Source organism: Notolepis coatsorum (genome assembly GCF_963971535.1).
Source record: "Notolepis coatsorum genome assembly, chromosome: 9".
In the NCBI taxonomy this organism is placed as follows: domain Eukaryota; kingdom Metazoa; phylum Chordata; class Actinopteri; order Aulopiformes; family Paralepididae; genus Notolepis; species Notolepis coatsorum.
The window spans coordinates 130,408,545-130,432,687 of NC_140173.1; the positions used below are offsets into that span (position 1 = coordinate 130,408,545).

The window sequence follows — 24,143 nt, forward strand, 5'->3', positions numbered from 1 at the left end:
ATGGTTAATCTATTATTGGAATGTCTTAAGTTGAACACTTAATTTGCACTATAGTGGGGCTCGCCTCGCATAGCCTAGTGGGTGTGTGTATTGACAAAAAGGGTAACATTTTGCGCACTCCACGTGATAATGTCCTAACCCAATAACACACGAGACCCTCTTCTTGGGACCAAGTAAGATTTCGTCGATATTCCAATGTACAGTTTCCCCCACCCCGCCTACCCAACCCCACCCACCCAACCACCTCCAATGTACAGTTCCCCCCCCCCCCCACCCCACCTACCCAACCCACCCCACCTACCCAACCTCCTCCAATGTACAGTTTTTATGTCAAATGTATATACTCTCTTTTTTTAGACGCTTTTTGTATCACAAACAGCACTGTATTTGTAAATCTGGTATGTCATAAATGTATAGATGTAGCAGTACTGTCTATCTGTATGTCATGTATAGGTGAAATGGTCCTTTAAAGACTCCTTCCCTGAGAGGGTCCATGCATCAGAGACAGGAAGGCTCAAGGCTGAACCATGAAAAGCTTCTCTGTTAGCTGTATCTTCCCTGATACCATTATATTAATCACAACAGCTGCAGCCTCTCGGTCGCTACCTGTGTATACATGTGTGTGGGGGTGCGTGTGTGTGTGTGTGTGTGTGTGTGTGTGTGTGTGTGTGCGTGCGTGCGTGTGTGTGCATGTGTGCATGTGTGTGTGTGTGTGCGTGCGTGTGTGTGTGTGCATGTGTGTGTGTGTGTGTGTGTGTGCGTGCGTGTGTGTGTGTGCATGTGTGTGTGTGCGTGCGTGTGATGCCTTGGTTTTGTTTTTACTGATCAGGACAGGGTAAAAACAAGATAAATTGTTTGTCATTGTGGGGACATTGGCCAGACCCCACACAGTAAAGAAGCTATTTTAAGGTTAGGGGTTATGGTTAGGTTATGGGTAGGGTAAGGGTTATTGGTAGGTATGTGTAAACAAGACGAAAGCCTTTCTCTGGTCTGCATCCCCTTAACAATTGTGTGTATAGAGCCGTACTGTATTGTACCCATTCTGCAATCTGTTAATAACATTTTCAATCAATCAATCAATCAATCAATCAATCATATAGCCTCCCCTAATGTTCGGCTCACGCGCCACCTATGTAGATACCAGTAAAGTCTGTATAAATGCAGGTGTGGTTTCAGTGTTTAGTGTATCCCTGAGAGAGAGAGAGAGAGAGAGAGAGAGAGAGAGAGAGAGAGAGAGAGAGAGAGAGAGAGAGAGAGAGAGAGAGAGAGAGAGAGAGAGAGAGAGAGTAGAGAGAGAGCAGGAGGGAAGAACAGTGCAGAAAAAAGACCTGTAGCAATGATGAATCCAAGAAAAGAGTGTGAGCATCGTACAGATTAGTTAGACTATATGACAGATCTCTATTACCGTTCCCGTCTAGGAAGTCGACCATGTGACGTAGCACGAGAGGGACTCCACACAGCAGCTGCCCGTCTTCCCTCAGCCTCTCCAGGGCAACACCGAACACAGGCCTGGGTCCTGGAGCAGAGGGCTCCGGACTGACCTTAGCGTTGGGTCTCCGGATTCTCACAGAGGATGGGTCATTCTGTAACAGAAAAAGGACATTTAAGCCGTAGATTCAAAAATCATCAATGAACCTATAGTGTCTGTTGTTATTTCCATAAATAGGTCTAATTAGATGGGTTTGTGTGAAAGTGGTATGTTGCGGTAATCCAGAACACACACATGTATTCAACACATTCGTGTTAAAGTGTAACTTCTTGGGTGACATTCGTGTTAAAGTGTAACTTCTTGGGTTAACTTGACATTTCACAAAGGGCGCATATTATGACAAGAGCATATTATGACAAGAAATGCGTTATACATGGGTGATCTGCATTAAAATTACATAGTCACACATTAATAGTTACCTTTCTACAATAAAACGACATGAACCCCCCCCCCCCCCCCCCAATGTACAGCCCCCCCCCCCCCCACCTCATCCAATGTACAGTTTATTCGTCAAATGTATACTCTCTTTTTGAAAATATTTTTGTATCACAAACAGTACTGTATTTGTAAATCTGGTATGTCATAAATGTATCTGTACTGTCTATCTGTATGTCGTGTATGTCGTATGTCATATATGTTATGATGAATTGAAAATGGTGGACCCTGATGTAAACAAGACGAAGGTCTTTCTCTGGTCTGCATCCCCTTAACTAACAATTGTGTGTATTGAGCAGCTGTACTGTATTGTATCCATTCTGCAATCTGTTAATACAATTTTCAATCAATCAATCAATGTAAAGGAAGACGGTGGTTAAAGTTTAACGCTGGGTTGCAAGTGAACAGTTAAGTACTTTCATGCAACTTGGCCTCAGCTTCAGTAACGTTAACACCAGAGACAGCAAGGTTAACGTTATGGTCAATTAACCCATCTTCTAAAATACACCGGGCCGATTTATGAACGTCACTGGCACAGCGGTAACGTCACCTAACTAGCGCTGAACTTACACAGAGAGATAGCGAGGCGCTTGCTCCCATCTTCAGTTCAGCGCCGGAGTGGACACCTCTCCATTTCTCACCAACTTGGCACGTCCTCCTTTCTCCTCCTGGTCGAATCCCGTTCTCTGACTCGATATGATCTATCGGTAGGTTTGTTTAACACATGCTGCGAGGTAATTGTAATGTCACAGATTAAATAGTATAGCTTCAAACACACCGAGCTGTAAACGTTAGCAATCGTTAGCTCTGTGGGAAATTGTTTATGTTGGTAGTCACGTGCGTGTAACCATGGTGATCTTTCTCGAAGCTCCCCAAAGGACCCTCCAAGACAAACTCCCTTCAAAACAAAACGCTTTCTATTTTAGTCTAACAAAGAACTTGACTGGATTCACATTCTATGATGTCAATTCTTAATTTTTAAATGGATTCGAGTGAATGTCTATAATTATACAAACTTGGGCACACAAACATAATCAATTCAAATAGTTTTATTGGCACACTTCTTTTAATAAATATAACAAAATAACAGAAAACAGACATAAATATTGTAATACTGACATATAAAATAATAAGAAAGAGTGGTTCAAAATCAAAGTGACAGTTCAACATACTGTCTCCAGCCTTTTTGGATCATTTCTTCATTTGCACGCCGTAAATACTTTCTACAAAATCTGATTGTAAAACACTAAAATCCCAGTTTCAGCCATAGGCTACACCTGGACATTTAAAATGAAGATCTACAAAAGCATAGTTGTAGCAGGCTATTTTAAAGACAACATTCAAGTGACCATACATACAGTAATAGCCTACTGCAAAACAATTACGTCTTTAAAAATAACATATGACATCTATCTACAGAAGGCATACAATACATAGTGAATCTATGAGTGGCTCAGTGCACATACAGTAAAAGTCACTTACAAATTACTTAAAAATAGTGCTGTTTTAAAAAACTAAACTAAAGAAAAAAGGAGAAAAACATATCTCAAAACATAAGACACACACTCACACAAACACACTCACTCATGCAAACATACACAAGCATACACGCACATACATGATGGAAAAGGACCAGCCTGGTGAAGATCAAACAGGTAATCATGCCACAGGAATCATGCCGGAGAGAAATTGGACCAACACTCTCTCCCAGTGTCTTCCCTGCTACACAGTATGTAGACGTCAATCAATCATCCAACAAGGTCTTCGTCAAGAAACAGGAGGTATATATACTGAACAAATACAGTATAAATACAATACATGGCAAATGCACTTGAGAAAAATATATATTGTCAATACAAAGCAAGGCTTTTGTATTGTTCAACAGGCATTACGTGTTGACAGGCGATCAACCGGTCATCGGTGCTTTGGTAAGATTTGGATGGGGGCGGGGGGGGGGGGGGTATTTCAGAAAACAACTTAAAAATAAGTTAAAACAAAAAAGGAACTGTGCGGATAAGAGTTACAGTTATTACATTAAGGTGCGTTCCCTCGCTTCCAATCCCCCATGTATTCTGTTCCAGGAGAGATACCTGGGAAATTCTTTGGAATTGGAATTTTGCATGCTCATAACAGCTTTTAACAAACACCGGCATTATGTCACAGGACACTCTTTTGTTGCTTTTGTTTCTCTCCACGAGATCAAGTACGAAAAATGCATTTTTTTTCATTATTTGATCCAAGTGAAGATCACATATAAACCATTATTTACTCGAAAGTAAACACAATCTATTGCATTTGACAGTGAACCCATGTTGTCGAGCACGCCTCGTAAAATGAGGGCAATAATTACAAAACGTCAACGCGGGGCATCGGGAGCGAGGCTTCTCAACGAGAAAGAATCTGTTGTATATTGTATCAACTCTTACAAATGCATGCGAGGTACATAGAAAAGGCTTCAAAGTTCTTCTCGGGTGTATAACAGTGTATTGAAATCCGGCACCAGAGGAAAATGGGGGAAAGAAACATCCCCCTCTTGTCATGAAAGAAAACACATAGTCTCGTTGAGTAGGTAAGAGTTTCTCAGCAGGTATAGGCCTATTCGCTGGACAGGAGTGCAAGAGGCGTTCAAGCTACAGAGGCAACCTTGTCACAGTTGCTGGTGGTGTACTGGATGTCTGGCCGGTCGCTCCCGCTGGCCTTCTTCCTGTCCCAGCAAGGCAGCGCCAACAACAACAGGGTGAACCCTCCCACCAGCACACAGCTCCCACTGAAGTAGAACGCCAGGTCATAGGACTGCGTCCAGTCAAAGAACCACCCTGGAAAATGATGATGAGAGAGAGAGAGAGAGAGAGAGAGAGAGAGAGGAGAGAAGAAGAGAGAGAGAGTTCAGTTCAGTTCAGTTCAGTTCAGAGTTTTTATTTGCCACATGGAATCATACAATCAGAGTTTCTTCATTACACAATCATAGAATATCATTTCCATGGACAAAAGGAGCAGGAAGAAGAATAAATCTTATAGTTACCTGCCCCTTATTCCTAAACTAAAGAGGTATTTACTTAATGGTCGGCGTACAACCTAATTTACACAAATAATAATTTATACCATTATACAAGAAACACAATCCACAGTTAAACAAGAGAAAATTAAATAATAATAATAATAAAGAATAAAATAAAGAGAAAAAAATATATATCTCACTATTCCGATCACATTTGATTTTCATACTGACTGAATATTTGTTTTGAATTGATAAACACTATTACATCCCTTAAGCTCGCTATGGAGAGAATTCCACAACTTTACACCAATAACTGAAGGACACATCTGTTTAAGTGTGGTACGTGCAAACTGATTTTCTCCTACTAAACTCACCTTCTAAATGAAAAAGATTTTGTAGTTTTTCTGGCAGTGTATTATTTCTTGCCCTAAACATAATTAACATTGTTTGAAACTTAACCATGTCTTCAAGTTTAATTATTCTAGATTTAATAAATAATGTATTTGTGAGAGAGAGAGAGAGAGAGAGAGAGAGAGAGAGAGAGAGAGAGAGAGAGAGAGAGAGAGAGAGAGAGAGAGAGAGAGAGAGAGAGAGTTCAGTTCAGTTCAGAGACAGATAAGCAGTGAGAGAGAGAGAATAAATAGACAAAGTAGTGAAAAGGGAGCTGAGTCTGCACAGATTCCTCCCAGATGTTGGAGTCGGCTAAAGAGCAGCAGGTCAGAATTAATAAAAAAAAAACTTGACCTTTGCCTCAAAATTAACCCGATCAAATTAAAACGTTGGGTTCCACTTCAATTGGCTCTCGGAGTGATGACGCGCCCCTATGCCTCAAATAGATCCGCTATCAAAATGTTCAGTTGCTATCACTATCAGCTCTATATTTAATTTTTCAAAATGTTCAGTTGCTATTGCATGCACTCATCTGTGTTTCACTACACACATGGGTGCATGCTTACCAACTGTTCGCCTGTTTTTATTGCAACACTACTATCACCGACATCTAAGAAGGGAGATCCCCCCTTGAATGGCCCTTCTAAGGTTTCTCTCCTCCACATTGCCTGTGGTGCATTTTTTCCTATTGCTAGGTTTTAGTGAGTTTTTTTCCTTACTTTCGCGTGGGGTATGTCTGGGAGTGTTACATTTATTTATTTTTCATTTATTTAAATTTTTTGGACCTTATGGTATAGGTACTTTTTTTCTTTTTTTCTTGACTTATTGTGTTGTTTCTTCTTGACTTGTTTAAAGAAGACGTGTCTCTGTTAAGCACTTTGAGCTGCATTCTGTGTATGAAAGGTGCTATATAAATGAAGATTATTATTATATTATTATTATTATTATTATTAATTACCATGACAACCAAACAGCTGACAGTGGAATGTGACAGATAATCTACCTGATACTCATTAATTGGCACGTGAGAATGAAGTGCCCTTACCGACGACAGGGGGTCCGAGCATGATCCCGAAGCCTCCGAAGCACATGAGGATGCCGTGGGCTTGGGTCAGTCTGTCCAGACCCACGATATTGGTGGTGATGTAGGAGGTGAGGGACCAGTTCCCGGAGAAGAAGCCCACCACCGCAGAGAGGATCTGCAGTCCCACGTAACTCTTAGCGGCGGGGATGAGAAGCAGCGCCACGCCTACCGCCAGCAGGGTGCCGATGTACAGGTAGATGCTGTTCACCCACCGGATGTCCGCCAGGACGCCCAGCATCAGCTTGCCGATGCCCGAGGTGATGGCCACGATGGAGACCAGGGGAATGACGCTGACCTCCTCCACCAGGCCCTGGCTCTGTGCCACATCCTCCATGAAGAGCACCGGGGGGAAGGCCCCCAGGCTGAACAGGAAGAGAGCAACGCAGAAGGCCCCGAAGATGCGGTCGTGCAGGATGTCGGCCATGGAGTGCATGTACTTGGAGTATGCGTGCTTCTTTTTCTTGATGATTTTCACAATGGCAGAGCTGGCCAGGAAGCTGCCTGTCATCTTCTTCTCTATCTGGATGTCTTTGGCATCGATGGTGATGAGAAGCTCCTTGACCATCAGGGCCTTCTCCACCACAGAGGCGGTGGTGGTGGAGCCGGGCGTGATCCTCAGGTCCTCCAACGGGGGCTTCTCGAAGAGCTGCTCTTCTGTGTCGCGCTCCAGGGCGGCCTTCTGCTTGAGGTAGTACCCCGGCATCTTCAGGGGCCTCATGAAGCCGGCACACGCCATCAGGTTCAGCGCCAGGGCTCCGATGATAAGCAGGCAGCCGTCAAGGCCGAAGAGCACAATCAGCTCATTCTGAGCTGTGGCGTAGGTGAACGCTCCCACGCTGGTGCCTATGGGTGAGGAAAAGAAGACATTGATTTAGTACTGCCGGTCTCGGGGAAGTGATGAGTCAGTCAATAAAAGGTTATAGCTTAGGGTAACACCTTTAGTGAAAGCTATATCCTGACATTGATACTTTGATAGCAGGACAGTTTGATAAAACTAAACAAATCATGGAATTAATTATTGGTGGTTGCTTGGAGTGCAAAAGGTGGCTGTCTAAAGTGACTCTGATATACCGGTAGTTGTGTTAGTGACGGTCAAGGCCAGATTAAGAATTCAGAGGCCTCTGGGCCAGACTCTTGTGGAGGCCCCCACACACACATACACGTGCACGCACGCACAGTGGCGTTTTTATATGTAAAACATTGGTGGGGCAGCCACTAACCAAGGCTACATACCAGGCAAACTACAGTAATCAAAATGACAGTAATCGTTGTTCGCAAATTTTCGCACCACATATCAGGCATAGGCTACAGGTAAGCCTGCATTGTTAGTCGTGAAAGCAAATTAATCTGTCCACGCTGAATTAAACCCTCTATTTTCCTCAGACTTTCCTTTTTTTGGATTTATCCATGGTTAGCTTACTGGGGGGTCGGAAACTCAAGATTAGCCACTTGCAGACGGCAGGGAGAGGCGCGGGGTGTGACGTACAGTACTGTATATTTTAGTTGATGAAATATTTTTGTGGACTAAATATTTTAGTAGATGAAATATTTTTTCATTTCAGTGACACAGTATGACATCGATCTCCAAAATAATAATAAAAAAAAAAGTAAAAAAAATATTTTTTGGAGGCCCCTCGTCACTAGAGGCCCACGGGCCGCGGCCCAAACGGCCCGGTCGTTAATCCGGCCCTGGTGACGGTGCCGTCAGAAATAGCTCCATAAATCGCGCTTCCTCAGAGTGAATCTGTTCATCAACCAGACATTACCATCAATGTTTTGATTCCCAGTCAACCTGGTCTGGTCGGCGGTCACCAGTCCATGTTCCTAACCCTCACTAGGCCCCACTACGCTGCTACTACACTATGGATGTTTACCTTGGCTTCAGCAGACTCCCGGCTGCTCATACATGTAAGAAGAGAGCATGAAGAGCTTGTATGCACCCAGAGAGCAGAGGGGGGGCTGTAGTACCTGTGGTGACAATGCCGAGGGCAAGGCCCCGCCTCTTGTCAAAGTACTGACAGGTGATGGTCAACGTGGCGGCATAGACCAGACCACAGCCCAGACCTGTTGGGGGGCGGGGGGGACACACACAAGGAGACAGAGAACAAGTGTTTTCATTAGCTCACTTAAAAAATGCTCGCTACACTGTAACCTAAGAGCTTTGTACCTGTGACTATTGAAGTAAGAATGTTTTGGTTCTGCATGTCAGGGAATGTACTTATTTACCGTACATTAACATTTATTAATTTAGCTTCTATCCAAAGTGACTTCCAAGTTCTGTACAACAAGTCAGCAGGAAGGGTGAATGAATGAATGAAAACTTTATTTAACAGATTGCAGAATGGCTACAATACAGTACGGCTCAAGATAGACACAATTGTTAAGGGGATGCAGACCAGAGAAAGACTTTCGTCTTGTTTACATCAGGGTCCCCCATTTTCAATTCATAGTGACATACACAACATACATGACATCATGACATGTATGGCATAGGGACATACATGACATACAGGTATATAGTACTGTTACATTTGTGACATATACGATATGCAAATATACAGTACACAACGATGCATATTTATTTACTGTACAGATAAATCCTTTCCGGGGGAAAGTAATACATACGTAAAGCACAATACGATTAGCAAAACATGTATAGCGGAAATAAAGGGAGCCTAGAAAGAGCAGTGGCCGAGCTGCACCTGCACGTTGCCACAGCCACAGTCCAAGGAACTATCTAAAAATAAACGACTTTCTTCAAATATGCATGGCTTCCCCTCTCCCCAGACAGGCAGGTACTCCAGCAGCGGTCAGCAGGGCTCGGCTGTCACTACGTGTTGGATAACGGGTGCTGATGGGTCCAGGGAGGCTCACTGGTTATGGAGGCGCTGGAGGCACCGACGGTCGCACACAGGGGATCTGGCCAAACTGAATTATTCCTATAATAGCGCTGTCAATATCCGCCGTGAATACAGATGCAAGATAGACTACTCGATCTTGACCCTATACTCTCACTGATGACTTCCGTACATACAGTTTAATACATCAGATCGCAACGGAATTAATTAACTGGCAATAAATGTTTTTCATTACATAATGATGAGACATGTCGAGTGATCCTTCTAGCTCAGATGATTATGCGATGTCTTGGGTGGTTTTGGAAGGGATTAGAAACCCGGTTGACACACACCCGGCTCTCCCTTCTCATGACTATACTGTGACCACCGACGAAGGCATTCCACTAATTTCCGCTCACACCGACGACGAGGTCAAATTACTATCTGACCGCCATCTGAGGAGAAAGGCACATGACTCGTTCCAGGTACAAGCTGGTCCCGAGCTCGAAACTACATGGTTTTCATCTTCTCTCTCTCTCTCTCTCTCTCTCTCTCTCTCTCTCTCTCTCTCTCTCTCTCTCTCTCTCTCTCTCTCTCTCTCTCTCTCTCTCTCTCTCTCTCTCTCTCTCTCTCTCTCTCTCTCTCATCTCTCTCCCTCTCTCTCTCTCTCATCTCTCTTTTCTTACCGACAACGATCCCGTAGGAGAACATGAGGAACTGGACGTTGGGAGCGAAGGCGCTGAGCATCAGCCCTCCCGCCACCATGACACCGCTGAAAATGGTCACGGGACGCGCCCCAAAATTGTCCACACAGGCACTGCAGACAGGACCTGAGGAGAGGGGTGGTAAGAGAGGGAGAGAGGGAGAGAGGAAGAGGAAAATGCAGAGAGGGAGAGTGGGGGAGAGATGGAGACAGAGAGACAGTGGATTAGGGAAGAACAAGGATTGCAACAAAAGACAACGAATGCATTATACTAATTCACATGCTGTACTCTGGCGATCGATGGATACATTTCCCACCAAGCAGAAGAGCAAAACACGAGAGGAAGATAATACTGGGACATTAGCCCTCCAGTCACCTTTGTCGCAGTTCTGGTCAAAAAGCCCCCTTTTTTTTTTACGTGTGTTTGTGGATAGCGTTGGCTAGATTTTATGTATATGCCAAAAAAGTAGCTCAGTATCACATCTTGGACTCACATTACAATAATCCATGTTTGTTTTTTAAAAACAATCACTATTAAGCGTGTGAACAACAAGTGTCACACCTTTCACCCTAGTCGCAGAACTGGACAGGTTAGGGTTAGGGTTAGGGTTAGGGTAACCCTAACCCCCTAACCCTAACCCTAACCCCAACCCCAACCCTAACCCTAATTTAAGAAATGGTTAAAATCCTGAAAATGAATAAATATTCTATATGTATGGTGAGGACTGAAGTTAATAATGATATTCATGAAAGAAAATTGGAACAATACACGAAAAAGATATGTTTTACTGAGATCGCAGTTTCGGTCACTAGGGAGACAGCAGGTAGTGGGTTTGTTGAAGGTTGACTCGAGGGTTAAGGCACTGTGGAGACTAGGAGACAGGATGCTTCATCAACTGAGTGGAGCCACATGACTGCCATGTCTGATGACCCCTCCACTCAGAAATGTGTTTTTTCTACAGTTAAGTCCTCTTGGAGGCATGACTTTGACTATACAGATTGTTATTTTTGCAGTACTTGTCACCAGGGAGCCCTTTTCACATTATCCAACTGAAGGTGGGGAGCTTCTCTGTACTTCCTCAAAATCGGAGCCACCTGCGTGACGCAAATAATCCTGGGAACCTATGATGGTCACTAATGCCCAGCCGGCCACACTGTCATCCGGGAAATGCTAACTACTAACATGAAACGTATTATAATACATCTACACAAAAATCGACATACATTTTGTTTTTGTTTTTGTTTTGTTTACACTTGTTTACGTACTTGGCTTTCTATTTTATACTTATTTTATACTATCTTTTTATTTTATCTAGCACACTCTCAGGAGCAAAACGGAAAGAAGCATTTCATACAAAAGTATTCTGTATTTCTGTATGACAACTAATAAAGAAACTTGATCTAGTGATCTATGCGCGAAAGCAATTATTTTCAGCAAATCTCTTAGTCATAGCAAGATTGTGTAAGCTAAGACGTGTTGTGTTTGGGTGGAATTAAATTTTGCGAACCGTTTAGGTGAAAAAAGCAAAAAGGGGAAGATGTCACAGGAAGACGTGGGGGAGGGGGGAGGGCATTCATAGTCATAGATAAACCATTGTCAGTAGTTTACTGAACATCTTTTGGTGGAAAAACCATACTAAACAAGCTGTTATTCAATATGACATTTTGAAAGTATTGGAAACACGTGTGGAGGGGATCTTTAAGGACACAGCACTTACATGTGTTTCCGTCATTGGCTTGTGTCCGCTAAGCTTGTGACTCCTTCCCTCTATCTCACATGTTGTTCATAGCGTGGCCCTGAGGGGGCCTAAATCTGGCAGCAGTTATTTTCGACACTTGAGCAAAGGGTTAAAGGTTCAGGGACATTAATTTCTTCATGTGGGATCATCTTCCTCATAGTAGGACAGTCCTACTAGGACTGTTTCTAAAAGGAACACCGGTGTTGATGTCTGACGAGTCCAAAGAAGGAAGATGCAGAGGTTGTGTGTGTGTGTGTGTGTGTGTGTGAGTGTGTGTGTGTGTGTGTGTGTGTGTGTGTGTGTGTGTGTCATAAGAAAATCCTTTTCCCAATCTCTCCATCCTCCGGTAGACCGAGGCCTTGGGCCAACATTGAGGAGATCCCCCTCGCCTGCGCTCATCCACTGCCAACTCATTATTAAGCATTGCGATGCCCGACCAGGGACCTGCCCGGTTCAGTTCAGTGCCCCATGAGCTCTCGCCCGCTATTCTTCATCACTCAACCAAATAAATAACACGCGTTTTAATTACAGGCTGGGTCAGATGGACTTTAAACTGGCCTTTCCATATGTAGTGTGTGTGTGTGTGTGTGTGTGACAGAGAGAGAGAGAGAGAGAGAGAGAGAGAGAGAGAGAGAGAGAGAGAGAGAGAGAGAGAGAGAGAGAGAGAGAGAGAGAGAGAGAGAGAGAGAGAGAGAGAGAGAGAGAGAGACGGAAAACACCCTGGTTAAGCGTGTCAGTCGTTGTACCGAGGCATATCGGATTCCACATCAGAACTCTGATATCCTGAGGGTGTGTTTGAACTACCATAACCCCCCTCCCCCCCACGCTGCTAAATCGGTGTGACAACCATGTTGTGGTGGAAGAGGACCGCAGTGTGACACACGTGTCTGGGACTCGGCTTCAGCCCGGAGGCCTCGGTCTGAGCAACCGTGACTTTTCTGACCTCTATGGAAAGGGCGGGGAAATGAGACACCCCATGTTCCTCTAGATACAAGTCTGTAGGAACTAGCAGGGTAGCTGAATTTTGCCAAAGTCTCAACACTGTTAGTGCTTTATTTTCACTGTTGCTTTCTGTTATTATTACCAACCATTTTCAGATCCTCTGTTTAATCGTTATACTGTATATATTTAAATTGTGCCCTCTTACACACACTTTCAAAAATCTCTCTCTTCTGTTGTGTACTTTTTCTTTTGTTTTCCTATTCTTGGATTCATGCAAGCTAATACACAATGTCACTTTTGGCTCATACTACCAGAAAATGTGTTAAATCTCTCCCTTTTGTTGAGAGATTGTTGTTTGATTACGTGGTCACAGATTAACCGCTAAGTAATCCTTCCACACTCAAGGATGACTTGCACTTGGCCTGCTCTACATGAAAATCAATAAGAGCAAGTCAGCATGTCAGGCCTGTCAGGGCATAGCAAATTGCCTCCTGTTGTTTCAGGAAGCACCTTCCATGGGCAACACTTAAAATGACATAACATAATGCCTTATCAAGATGCCACTCCATTGCCATGCCATTAAAGGGGAACTTTGCCCCAAAATGATAATTTGTATATCAATTACTCCTTGCACGCCTCCACAGTGAACATAGAATCCAAAAAATAATAGCCATACTTGATGAATTGAACATAATGGAGATTCAGTTTAACAACGGCAAAACTATATCAAAACATCTGTTTACAAACTCTCAAACACATCGTGCAGTATATCCCAGTGTCTCATTCATCCAGTTGTATGCTCAGTTCTTCCCAAACACAGGCATTTTCTCTAAAAACTTGCAAACAAAAGAAATTCCGGTTAAACACTCTTTAGCGAACAGATGCTTTGCTATAGTTTTGCTATACTTAATCTCCATTCACTTAAATCCATCAAGGATGGCTAGCGTTTATTTTCTATTCTTCATTCCCCGTGGAGGCATGCAAGAAGAAAAATTCAAATCTTCATGAATTCAAGGCATCACAGGGTGAGTAATTGATATACAAATTATAATTTTTAGGGGACGTTTTAAAACCTAGCCTTTAAAAACCTACCAGATAATATCACAACTGTTCTCTTACTGTCAGTGGCTGTGACGGTAAGCTGTGCGTGACTTGGTACAGACTTTGGCCCAAATCTTGCCTGCAGATTGCCTCCTTATCAGTGATATCGTGGCATAATGTTGTTGTGTTATACAACAGGTTCTACAGGTTCAGCGGTGCGTCTCTGCCACACAGCTACCTGTTGTAATAACGTGCCAGAAGGCGAGCCACCAAGTCTCACCCACGATGGCATGCAACTAAGCACATCAATTTACAACTCGCCAAAGGAACTCTTGCACGCCAAGATCACTGAAATCAGGTGACAAACGCAGCTTTTCGGAAACTACAATGGCCACTCTTTCCCGTTCAACAGCCTTCCTGGCGGATCTCAAGCATCTCAAGTCAGTTCCCCCTGGAAAATCCTCTTGATTCATTGAAATTATTCAATTTGGACACAGACTGCACTTTTCTGAGTCAATCGACCACAATCTTGAGCAAACGGGAAATGCGGTTATTAAACAGTTGTGCTACTCACTGGCTATGAGTCCCACTCCAGAGACCAGGGAGCCCACCCAGGCCGTCATGCCCTTGCCCTGCTGGAAGGTGTGCAGCCACTCAGGGTAGAGGACCCCCACTGACTGAGGCGATCCGTAGGCCACAAACTGGGCCATGAAGGAGGCCATGACGATGACCCATCCCCAGCCTCCGTCCAGAGCGTCTACTGCTGACGAGGTCATGGTGCTCCTGGGTGATGTTACGCTGGTGTCTGATTCAGCCTGGACATGGGAGGGGGGTCCTGGGGGAAGAAGACACAACGAGAGCAAAAGCAAACCAAAAAGGTTAAAAAAAACGAAGGTTATTAAATGTTTAAAACAAACTTTAAAAACAATTGTTTCACAGATGCAACAAGCAATGGTTTGATGTTACAGACAAACACCTTTTTGGTGAGTTTGTTAGTATAAATCACACATAACATCCTAAGTTCCCCTGACGATAACTCTCCAATAACTTGCTAGCAGTAATAACACTTACAGTACGCCTTGATGTAGTGAAGGCGTTCTTGCTTGGGGAAGCAGGCAGGTCACCTGTTTTAGGTCTTGAGAACTGTCTGAATGGACCGAAAGCCATGGCAGGCTGCCCCTTTTGTCCTGTTTCTCTTAAACCACACCTTTGAGGAGGAGGAGAGGGGGAACAGGCCTGCCTTTCCTATAGTACCATTTTTTTTGGCCCATTAGTTCCCCAACTCAAATCTGATCAGACTCTGACCCAGCAGAGACACGCCCTGTGCTGACTGAAGATGTTTCCCTACATTTCTCATGAATAATTTGTGCCCAAGAGCAACTTTAAGCGCACTGCAGCATCATCAGAAATCTCTCCCCCGCTCTCTCTCTCCGACAGAAGGCTCAGCGCGCAAAAAAAAAAAGTGTGAGGACCTCAGTCCAAAACATCAACAGCAGCGGGACTTTGATTATACTTCAAAAACAGGCTTACATTCTTAAATAATATTTAATTCTAAATGTTCGTCTAATTGATATTCAGTGAATGTTGTTATGCTGCCTATAGAAAATAGAGTTCCACTTTTAGATTCAACTCGTTTCATTTGTTTAGCATGCATATTATAGCCTATACTGTCTTTGTAATAACAAAATACTGTGTTGCTATGTTGTCAAAAAGACATGCACGCGGGACTCATTTATGACGAATTGAAAATGGAGGACCCTGATGTAAACAAGACGAAAGTCTTTCTCTGGTCTGACTGCATCCTTGTACTGTACTGTACCCATTCTGCAATCTGTTAATAAAGTTTTCAATCAATCAATCAATCAATCACTCACCTCAACAAACACAACAGCAGCAGCAGCAGGCACCTGCAGGAGAAGTGCGCGCCTGCCTGTGGGGAGTTTCCATTGAGGATGCTTTCCCTGGAATAAGAAGCCCTGGCTGTAACGGAATAATCAACACAAAAGAAATGAAAGAAATAAAGGCATCACATGCAGATGCAGACCCGACTGCCTCGTCTGAGGACGGTCCGTGTGCTGCAGACAGTAATGCGCATAGCGTGTCCGTTTATATTGCTTGGTAGCCGGAGAACAAACCGGCTGAAAGCTGTTCTTGCTGGTGCGACTAATTACGCGCTGCGATGGAGGAGCGCGTTCCTCCTCCCGGCGCGCACGGCCGCGCCAGCCAGCCAGCAGGAGCAGAGCCTCTTTGGCAGCAGGACTCAGGAGCGCACAGGACACCAGATAGAATCAACCGTGCTGTGAAACATATCTGATCATGTAGGGCAGTGGTTCTCAAACTATGGGTCGCGACCAAAATTGGGGTCGCGGGTAGGTGACAGTGGGGTCGTAAAAAAAACTATATTTATTTTAAAATATTTTTTTATTTATGTTCTGGCAACATATGTTGGCTAAATATGGCGAAAGGGGCTATTGTTTTATACATTTGTATTGATAACATAGTGCTGTAATAAAATGTTCTAATAAACAACATGTGCTTTTATTTTGATATTCTTTCATTCCACGTAGAGTTTATGTGATACATTAAGTGTGGGGTCGCCAAAAAAATAATCCTAAATAAATGGGGTCATGGTATAAAAAAGTTTGAGAACCCCTGATGTAGGCAACTCGATTCCCCCCTGAAGTCATCATTACATTGCTCCCAGCTGGGCGATTCTTGCTCAAATGTGAATCACGATTTTTCTCACTAAGAATTGAGATTCTCACGATTCTTATTTCTTCAATAAAATCATAAGTAAAAAAAATCGAAATTCTTTTTGTATAAAATTATAATTTTTTTTATGAAAAAAGAATCGTCATAACTTAGAAATGAGATTGTATAGGTCTATGAATCGAGATCGCGATTTTTTTTCCGATTAATTGCCCAGCCCTACTTCTAATGCTTCAAAATAATTGGCGCAGGGAAGGGAAAAATCACTGCACGACATACATGTCATGAACAAAAACAAAAATCGTTACATGGTAATAATGATGAAAGTTAAATCAGGGCGAATCTTCGTTTAAAAAAAGGCACATTAATACAACACCAAACAAGTCTAAACTAGCTAAATTAAAACATTTCGTGCACCAAGACCTGCAGGCTAGGCTATAGTGATTGTAATGGTACATAATTCACCCACATATATTGTTAGGAACATTATAGAACATTAGTTCCGCTCGAACATTCTGGAATGTTTGGGATGATGTCATAGCAGAAGATTATAGAACATTAGAGCCGCCCGAACATTCTCGAACATTTGTGATGATGTCATAGCACAACATTCTAGAACATTAGGTCCGCCGAACATTCTGGAACGTTTGTGATGATGTCATAGTAGTAGTCATTTCTTTACAAAACGTGTAATTCCATCAAATGTGAATTATCTTAATACAAAGTGCTAGCACATCCTCTATCTGGTGATGTTGGAAACGAATGTTATTTTGGTGATGGGGCTGCGTCTATACTTCCCACAAGCAAGTTGTCCTTTTGCGCGATCTGATAGGTCACTGACGTTTCTGGTCATGTGACATGTGCGCCCAATCGTGTGACGGCAAGTTCTTTGGACGGTTAAGCTTAAGCCACTCTTTCGAAGTTGGTTAAGGTTAGAGTTTGTCTTAGAGCATGGTGATAGAACACCAGCCCTGATTCCAAACTCTAACCTTAACCAACTGCGAAAGAGTCGCCTAAGCTTAACCAGTGATAAACTAGGGCGTTTATCTAAGACGAAAGTCTTTCTCTGGTCTGCATCCCCTTAACAATTGTATGTACTGAGCTGTACTGTACTGTACCCATTCTGCAATCTGTTAATAAACTTTTCAATCAATCAATCAATCAATCAATCAATCAATCAATCAATCAATCAGGTCCTTGGCAGGCTGTTCGACGCGGAAATGGGCTAAGACACTGCTAGTCATGCGATTGGGCGCACATGTCACATGACCAGAAACGCGCGTGGCCAATCAGAGCGCAAAACGGGAACGCGGAAGGACAACTTGCTTGTGGGAAGTATAGTGTCTCGATGCCAACAAACATTGCTAATATTATTACTACAGGAGACTCCAGTCTCAGCCGGTTGTAGTAGGATGGCGAATTGGCGATGATCAGCGGCAGCGTGCACTGCGCGCGTGTTGCCGCTGGGTGCTGATGCTGATGAATGATGATGATGATGATGATGATGGCGAGGAATTCATTCCGCGAGGAGACACCCGGCCGGGGGAGCGTCAATTACAAGCACAGTGTGCGCGTCCAAAAAGGCGTATATCACAGCAGAGAGAGAGATCACGGGGAGACAGTCCCATTAGTCTTTCTTGACTCTTACGCCATAGTTTAACTTTTGTTTTAGCATTTCACCACACTACTGAGGATATTGGACGGGTTTACTGAAATTATGTTGCTATAGGAAACAGTTTGGACCCAAATGTATTCTCTGTCAACTATTGTACAAACATTGCAACAGGAAATAAACTTGGGTCCGTTTGGAATGTTATTATTGTGACTTATATACCATCTATAACAAAGAGGGATGAAATATTAGCCTTAATTAAACTTGATTGGACGAATAACAAATAATAGTCTATTACTCTTTGAAATAGCTTTACTTTACCTTTATTAAGAAGTATCCACTCTTTGTCATGGGTTAGTCTACCCTGCTCTCAATAGGCAGCACAAAACCCGAGTGAGACATGATGTATGCTGTATGTGTCCCTTCTTTATGTCACAAAATCAGGACATGGATTGCTACCAAATGAGGACATTTTCTACGTCTGATTGTTTGATGAGCTATTGTAGTGTGATGGTTAAGGTTAGGGTTAAGGGTATAGGGTTAGTTACAGAATGCATGTAAGTCTATGTAATGTCTCCATATTTAACATAAACAGTGTGTGTGTGTGTGTGTACCTGCTGTGCTGGGGTAAGAACTCATGCAGGTCGCAGCTGAATGCTGGAGCGCACCATTCTTAACACCTGAGCAAACACCCGTCGTAACTGCCGCCGTTAACGTAGTAATGTGCAACATGTACTTGTGGAGATTGTTCTGGACTATGTGTCTGGTCTCGGCGATCAAAGTTGCATACAAGCGAGCGCTCCAAAGTGGGAGAATCTATCAACAACAATGGATTCCCCACGACCCGACGCCAATCAACCTGTCGGGCCTGCAGCTGCCGCCCCACACGGACTTCTCTGACGCGGCCCAGGCCCAGCCCTTGGATGAGCAGCGGTGGTCTGAATTTTGTGTGTGTGTGTGTGTGTGTGTGTGTGTGTGTACCTGCTGTGCTGGGGTAAAAACTCATTCAGTAGATTATGCAATGGCAATATAGCTTACCCACGGAAAAAGGCAGGCAAAGGACACCCTTATGAAAGACATTTAGATGGACATACTGTAGCCTATACAGCTGAGTGACTTGTGTGTATAATGTGTATACAAATAATGTGTGGAGTCCCTCAAGGCTCGGTTCTGGGACCCAAACTGTTTAATTTATATATTAATGATTTGTGCTCGGTGTCAAATCTCAAATGTATTGAAGTGTGTACTATTTGCTGATGACACTAACATGTTCTGTACAGGGGAAGACATCCAGCAGCTTATGACGGTCTTAACAATAGAAATTAATAAATACAAACTCTGGTTTAATATAAATAAATTGTCTTTAAATCTAAATAAAACAAAATGTATGGTGTTTGGAAACCGCCAGATAAAAACAGACATTCAGTTGATAATAGATAATAATAGAATAGAAAGTATTATGAAAATAAATTCCTGGGAGTGATTTTAGACCATAAACTCTGCTGGAAACTCCATATAGAATATGTGAGGGCTAAGATGGCAAAGAGCATCTCAATTATTAGTAAGGTGAGACATGTACTCAATCCCAACTCATTGCACACTCTGTACTGTGCAATGATCTTGCCTTACCTGCATTACTGCACAGAGGTATGGGGTAACACATACAAAACAACCATAAATACATTGACTATCCTACAAAAAAGAGCAATAAGAGTAATAAACAATGCAGGATATCGGGACCACACACACACTTTCTACAATCACACATTTTGAAGTTCATTGATATGGTAAACTTTAAAACTCTGCAAGTTATGTACAAAGCAAGACATAATCAATTACCGGTAAATGTAAGAAGCAAATTTCTGGATAAAGAGGGGGGATACAACCTCAGAGGACCATTGAACTTCAAAAAACCTGTGATGAAAACCAACCTGAAAATAATGTGTATCTCCTCTTACGGAGCCACCCTGTGGAATGGGCTACAGGATGAACTAAAATATTGTGAAAACATAAATAAATTCAAATCTAGACTAAAAAAATCAATTTTTGATAGGTACAGAAGGGAAGAAGAGCCTTAATGGCATATACAAAAATATATATATTATAATAATAATAATAAATACGCATGATACTGTATTGTGCGCTGTATCATATCACATTATATAATCATATTATAATTCATTTGTATATTATATTGAACTATATTTGCAGTATGTACTATTATATTATGGTATTGTATTGTATATATCATGTACTATATATCTCACATCACATTATATATGTGCTGTATACACTATTATGTACTATATACTATTATATACTGCAGGTATACTATACTGTAATGTGTACTATATGTGTGCACTGAAATGTGTACTATATGTATCTACTATGTATGTATGTAAATGAAAATGAAAGAAAAAAAAAATAATGAAACGTAAGTCTTCAGGGGTAGGGCCCGACAAGCCTAGTGCTTCTCCCTAGCCCTTTTCGGACAATTGGACAATGCTGCAATAGCAGCTGGTAAAACGTTGGTGATTTATGAAATGACCGTTGTTATGTGTCCAAAGCCCGAAATAAAAAATAACTGAACTGAACTGACTTGACTTACTTGACTTGACTTAAGCTCTTTACCCCGTTGGGGGGCATAAGGTCAGTGAATACCACGATCACAACACCAGAGGGAGCTCCACAAATCATGTTAAACCCAGATTCGGCTCAAACAAGGGACTAAACACGTTTCGCAATTATGTGGAACGCCCTACCCAAAGCTGTAAAGGAATGTGAATCACTACCCACTTTCAAAAACACTCTCAAAAAACACCTAAGGGAGACTGCAACTCGAAACTGGCCCCTGTAAATGTCCGAACACAACCCCCGCCAACACCCCCCCCCCCCCCCCACTCCTACCCCCCCCCCCCCAACCACCTCCAATGTACAGTCCCACCCCCACCTACCCAATCCAATGTACAGTTTCTACGCCTAATGTATATACTCTTTTCTTTCTGGACTCTTTTTGTATCACAAATACAGTACTGTAATTGCAAATCTGGTATGTCATAAATGTATAGATGTAGCAGTACTGTCTATCTGTATGTCATGTATGTCATATATGTTACGATGAATTGGAAATGGGGGACCCTGGTGGAAACAAGACGAAAGTCTTTCTCTGGTCTGCATCCCCTTAACAATTGTATGTATTGAGCTGTACTGCACTGTACCCATTCTGCAATCTGTTAATAAAGTTTTCATTCATTCATTCATTCATTCATTCATTCATTCATAGGGCGTCCACCAGAGCTCTCCATCTCACTCTCTTCTGGGCCAGGGCCTTTGCTTCTTGCCAGCTTTAGGTCTTGGAGTGTGGAACGTCTCCAGGTGTTTCTCGGCCTCATTGTGGCTGGGTACCTCAGAGAAATAACTATATAAGTACAAGTCCGTTTTAGGTTTTCAGAGGAGCAATGTTTTCAAACTTCATTATCTGAAGATGGTAACGTTAAGTCAAGAGTGTTGCATTCACTCATAGTTAAAGACAGTCGAGGTTGAGTATAGTTTCTGGTGATATATCACATTCACACGCCAAGTGATTTAGATAAATTAACAACTGTCCAAAAGATTTATATACCGTCAATACCGACATATATGGTTCTTCAGTGCAAGGGTTCAGTTCTTGCTAATATTGTTGTTAAGCTGTCATAAATGGTATCTTCAGCATTTGGTAACCTGCATGATTCATGTGGGCCTATTTGTGGATGGAGAGGAGAGGAGAAAATTCCCTTTTATTACGGCAATTTAACAAATCTGACGTCTCTCTTACAAGCTCGTTCTCTCACAACTGGAAAAGATCAACAGAAGTGTATGTAATGAGACCCACTTATGTCATCTGTTGTGCTTTTTAAAGCTATCTGATAACCCGAAGAGGACAGGGGGGGAGAAGGGGTGGAATTGTGAAAAGGAGAAGAGAAATGTTTGTTTTACAGGATAGAGAGAGAGAGGCGATGGGAGAGAGGATATAGGAGAGGAGGTTGAAAAGGAGCGGAGGCTAAAGAGTGCTTCTCACACACTGACTGCACCTACAGTAAGTAATGTACTTAAGGAACTTTCATGCTTTTTCCCACAGTGAAAGTTTGCAGGCAGGCAGGACCTTACGGCAAGACTTAGGGTTTGTAATCCCCCTCTCAACAGTTAATTGCATTCTACCCTGTCTGGAGATGTGAGAGAGAGAGAGAGAGAGAGAGAGAGAGAGAGAGAGAGAGAGAGAGAGAGAGAGAGAGAGAGAGAGAGAGAGAGAGAGAGAGAGAGAGAGAGAGAGAGAGAGAGAGAGAGAGAGAGAGAGAGAGAGAGAGAGAGAGAGAGTGTGTGTGTGTGTGAGAGAAGTGTATAGAGTGACCCTGATACTCTCGAAATGCTATAGACCTATTGATTCATGTCGGTATTGATCAACCTATTCATTAATGTTGCCATTGAATTTCACTTGATTGCATACTCTTTTCTTTTTTTTTCAGATTCCACAGTTCAATATAACTCCCCTATAATGTCACCATCTAGGCACTGGCCCACAGCTGACCTGGCACTGCAGTACAGTGGGATAGATGAGGGAGGCAGAATGTAAGGAAACGCATAATACCTTGAGCAATTTAAATGACTGCAAATGGATAGCGATATGAAATTCTAACAATACAATCAAGAATGGATCAGTAATGATCAAAATACAGCTTGAATTATATTTTGAAAGAACATAAGATTGTTATTTAGTGTCATCCTTAATTCAAAAGGGATATTTTTGGAACCCTATTTACTACTTATCAATGACGTTGATCAATAGAGTCCTTTCTCAGCACAATCCATGCTGTTCCTCATACTAGCTCCGGCTAGTCAGCCACAAACAAATGCAAATCATCATAATCATCATCATAATCTTGAGGATCATTCTACAAAGCGCTCCTGGATGTGCGGCTGGGTGGCGCAGCGGACATTGCGATCGTCACCAACGCAAGAGACAGTGGGTTCGACTCCGGCTGTCGGCGTTGCCTCCGGCTTGGGCCGGCCGTCATACTAACTCATTTGGCAGAGTTAGTGGGTGGAAGTCGATGGGTGGTAATCTGGACGTTGTGGACAGCGACTCCTACAGGTCGGTTGGGGGCCGCCTGCACAGCAGAGACAGGAAATGGCGGGGGTAGTGTGAGCCTCCCACACGTTACACCTCGCCAATGAGAGTCCGCGCTGGGCTGCCTCCTCGTGTATCGGAGGGGACACGTGATGCAAGGCTTCTATCCTCCCTACAACCGGCCAGTGGGGGGCATATGCGAGCAACGTTCAAGACAGGGGAGGGGAGAATTGGCACAGCGGGTAATTGGGATGGGAGAAAAATTGAAAAAGAGGAGAAAAAGTGGATAAAAAAATGTCGGCCCTGGGATCCAATCAGATAACTTATGAGACGGCATCTATCCAGTGATTAGCCCGGCTCTGAGGATGGGCCTCCCTCAACACGGGTCCTGAGAAATGTCTGGAGGAGGTTTCAAGCCTGCAGAAAGAAATACAGTGACATCAAAGAGCCGGTGTCTGACCGTTTAACCTTTATGAATATGCTAGGTATGTATAACAATAATCATAATAATAATGATGACGACGTCAACAATGACGACAACAACAACTCACTCTCGTTTCTTTTCACTTCTATTCTATCCTGTTCTATTTCATTCTATTCCACCCTACTCTATGCTGCTCCAGCTCTGATGGACCTCAGCAGACTTCCTTTTGTGAGGTTCCCATGGAGACAGAGCAGCTGGGGGCGGGGGTGATGATGACGAATGCTCCAGTGGTGCGGGGAGGGGCCTATGCCTCCACAGCAGATCCTGGAGAATGTTGCCACCTGCACCTCAGACACCAGCAAACAACAGACATAAAACACTAATCACTGATCAATAAAGTTCAGTACAGTCCGATAAGAACATGTATCTTAGAAGATAATAATAATAACTTTATTTGTATAGCAATTCTCATACAGGGGATTGCAGTTCAAAGTGCTCAGTAAGAAATAAGACATAAAATCAGTGTAAAACAAACAGCAAGAGCAAAGCATAAAGTGGGATAAAATAATGCAGATATATTAATCAAATCATATCAGAACCTCACGTTCCAATAGGCTTCATGAATTTCTGTAATCT

General features: G+C 42.9%; 2 protein-coding genes across 3 annotated transcripts in view; both read right to left on the reverse strand.

The window, feature by feature from the left end:
- Positions 1 to 2,704, reverse strand: part of LOC311234755 (protein FAM13A-like) — a 68,663-nt gene extending 65,959 nt beyond the window's left edge. Inside the window, exons 1-2 of the mRNA XM_084321998.1 lie at positions 2,495 to 2,704; positions 1,406 to 1,583 (exon numbers count right to left, since the gene is read on the reverse strand). Of these exons, the coding sequence (XP_084178124.1) occupies positions 1,406 to 1,583; positions 2,495 to 2,524 (208 nt within the window). The 5' untranslated portion in view covers positions 2,525 to 2,704. The remainder of the gene's footprint in view (positions 1 to 1,405; positions 1,584 to 2,494) is intronic.
- Positions 2,705 to 2,958: 254 nt separating this feature from the next.
- Positions 2,959 to 15,816, reverse strand: slc16a9a (solute carrier family 16 member 9a). 2 transcript variants are annotated; one of them, XM_084321367.1, is made up of 6 exons: positions 15,533 to 15,816; positions 14,233 to 14,493; positions 9,920 to 10,063; positions 8,365 to 8,460; positions 6,358 to 7,239; positions 2,959 to 4,740 (listed from the first exon to the last, which is right to left on the reverse strand). In XM_084321367.1, exons 2-6 carry the CDS (start codon positions 14,432 to 14,434, stop codon positions 4,550 to 4,552), a joined length of 1,515 nt encoding a protein of 504 aa, XP_084177493.1. In that variant the 5' UTR covers positions 14,435 to 14,493; positions 15,533 to 15,816; the 3' UTR covers positions 2,959 to 4,549. The 2 variants fall into 2 exon arrangements, with proteins under 2 accessions (XP_084177493.1, XP_084177494.1); XM_084321368.1 differs by lacking the exon at positions 15,533 to 15,816 and adding an exon at positions 14,730 to 14,796.
- Between the last annotated feature and the right edge of the window lie 8,327 nt (positions 15,817 to 24,143).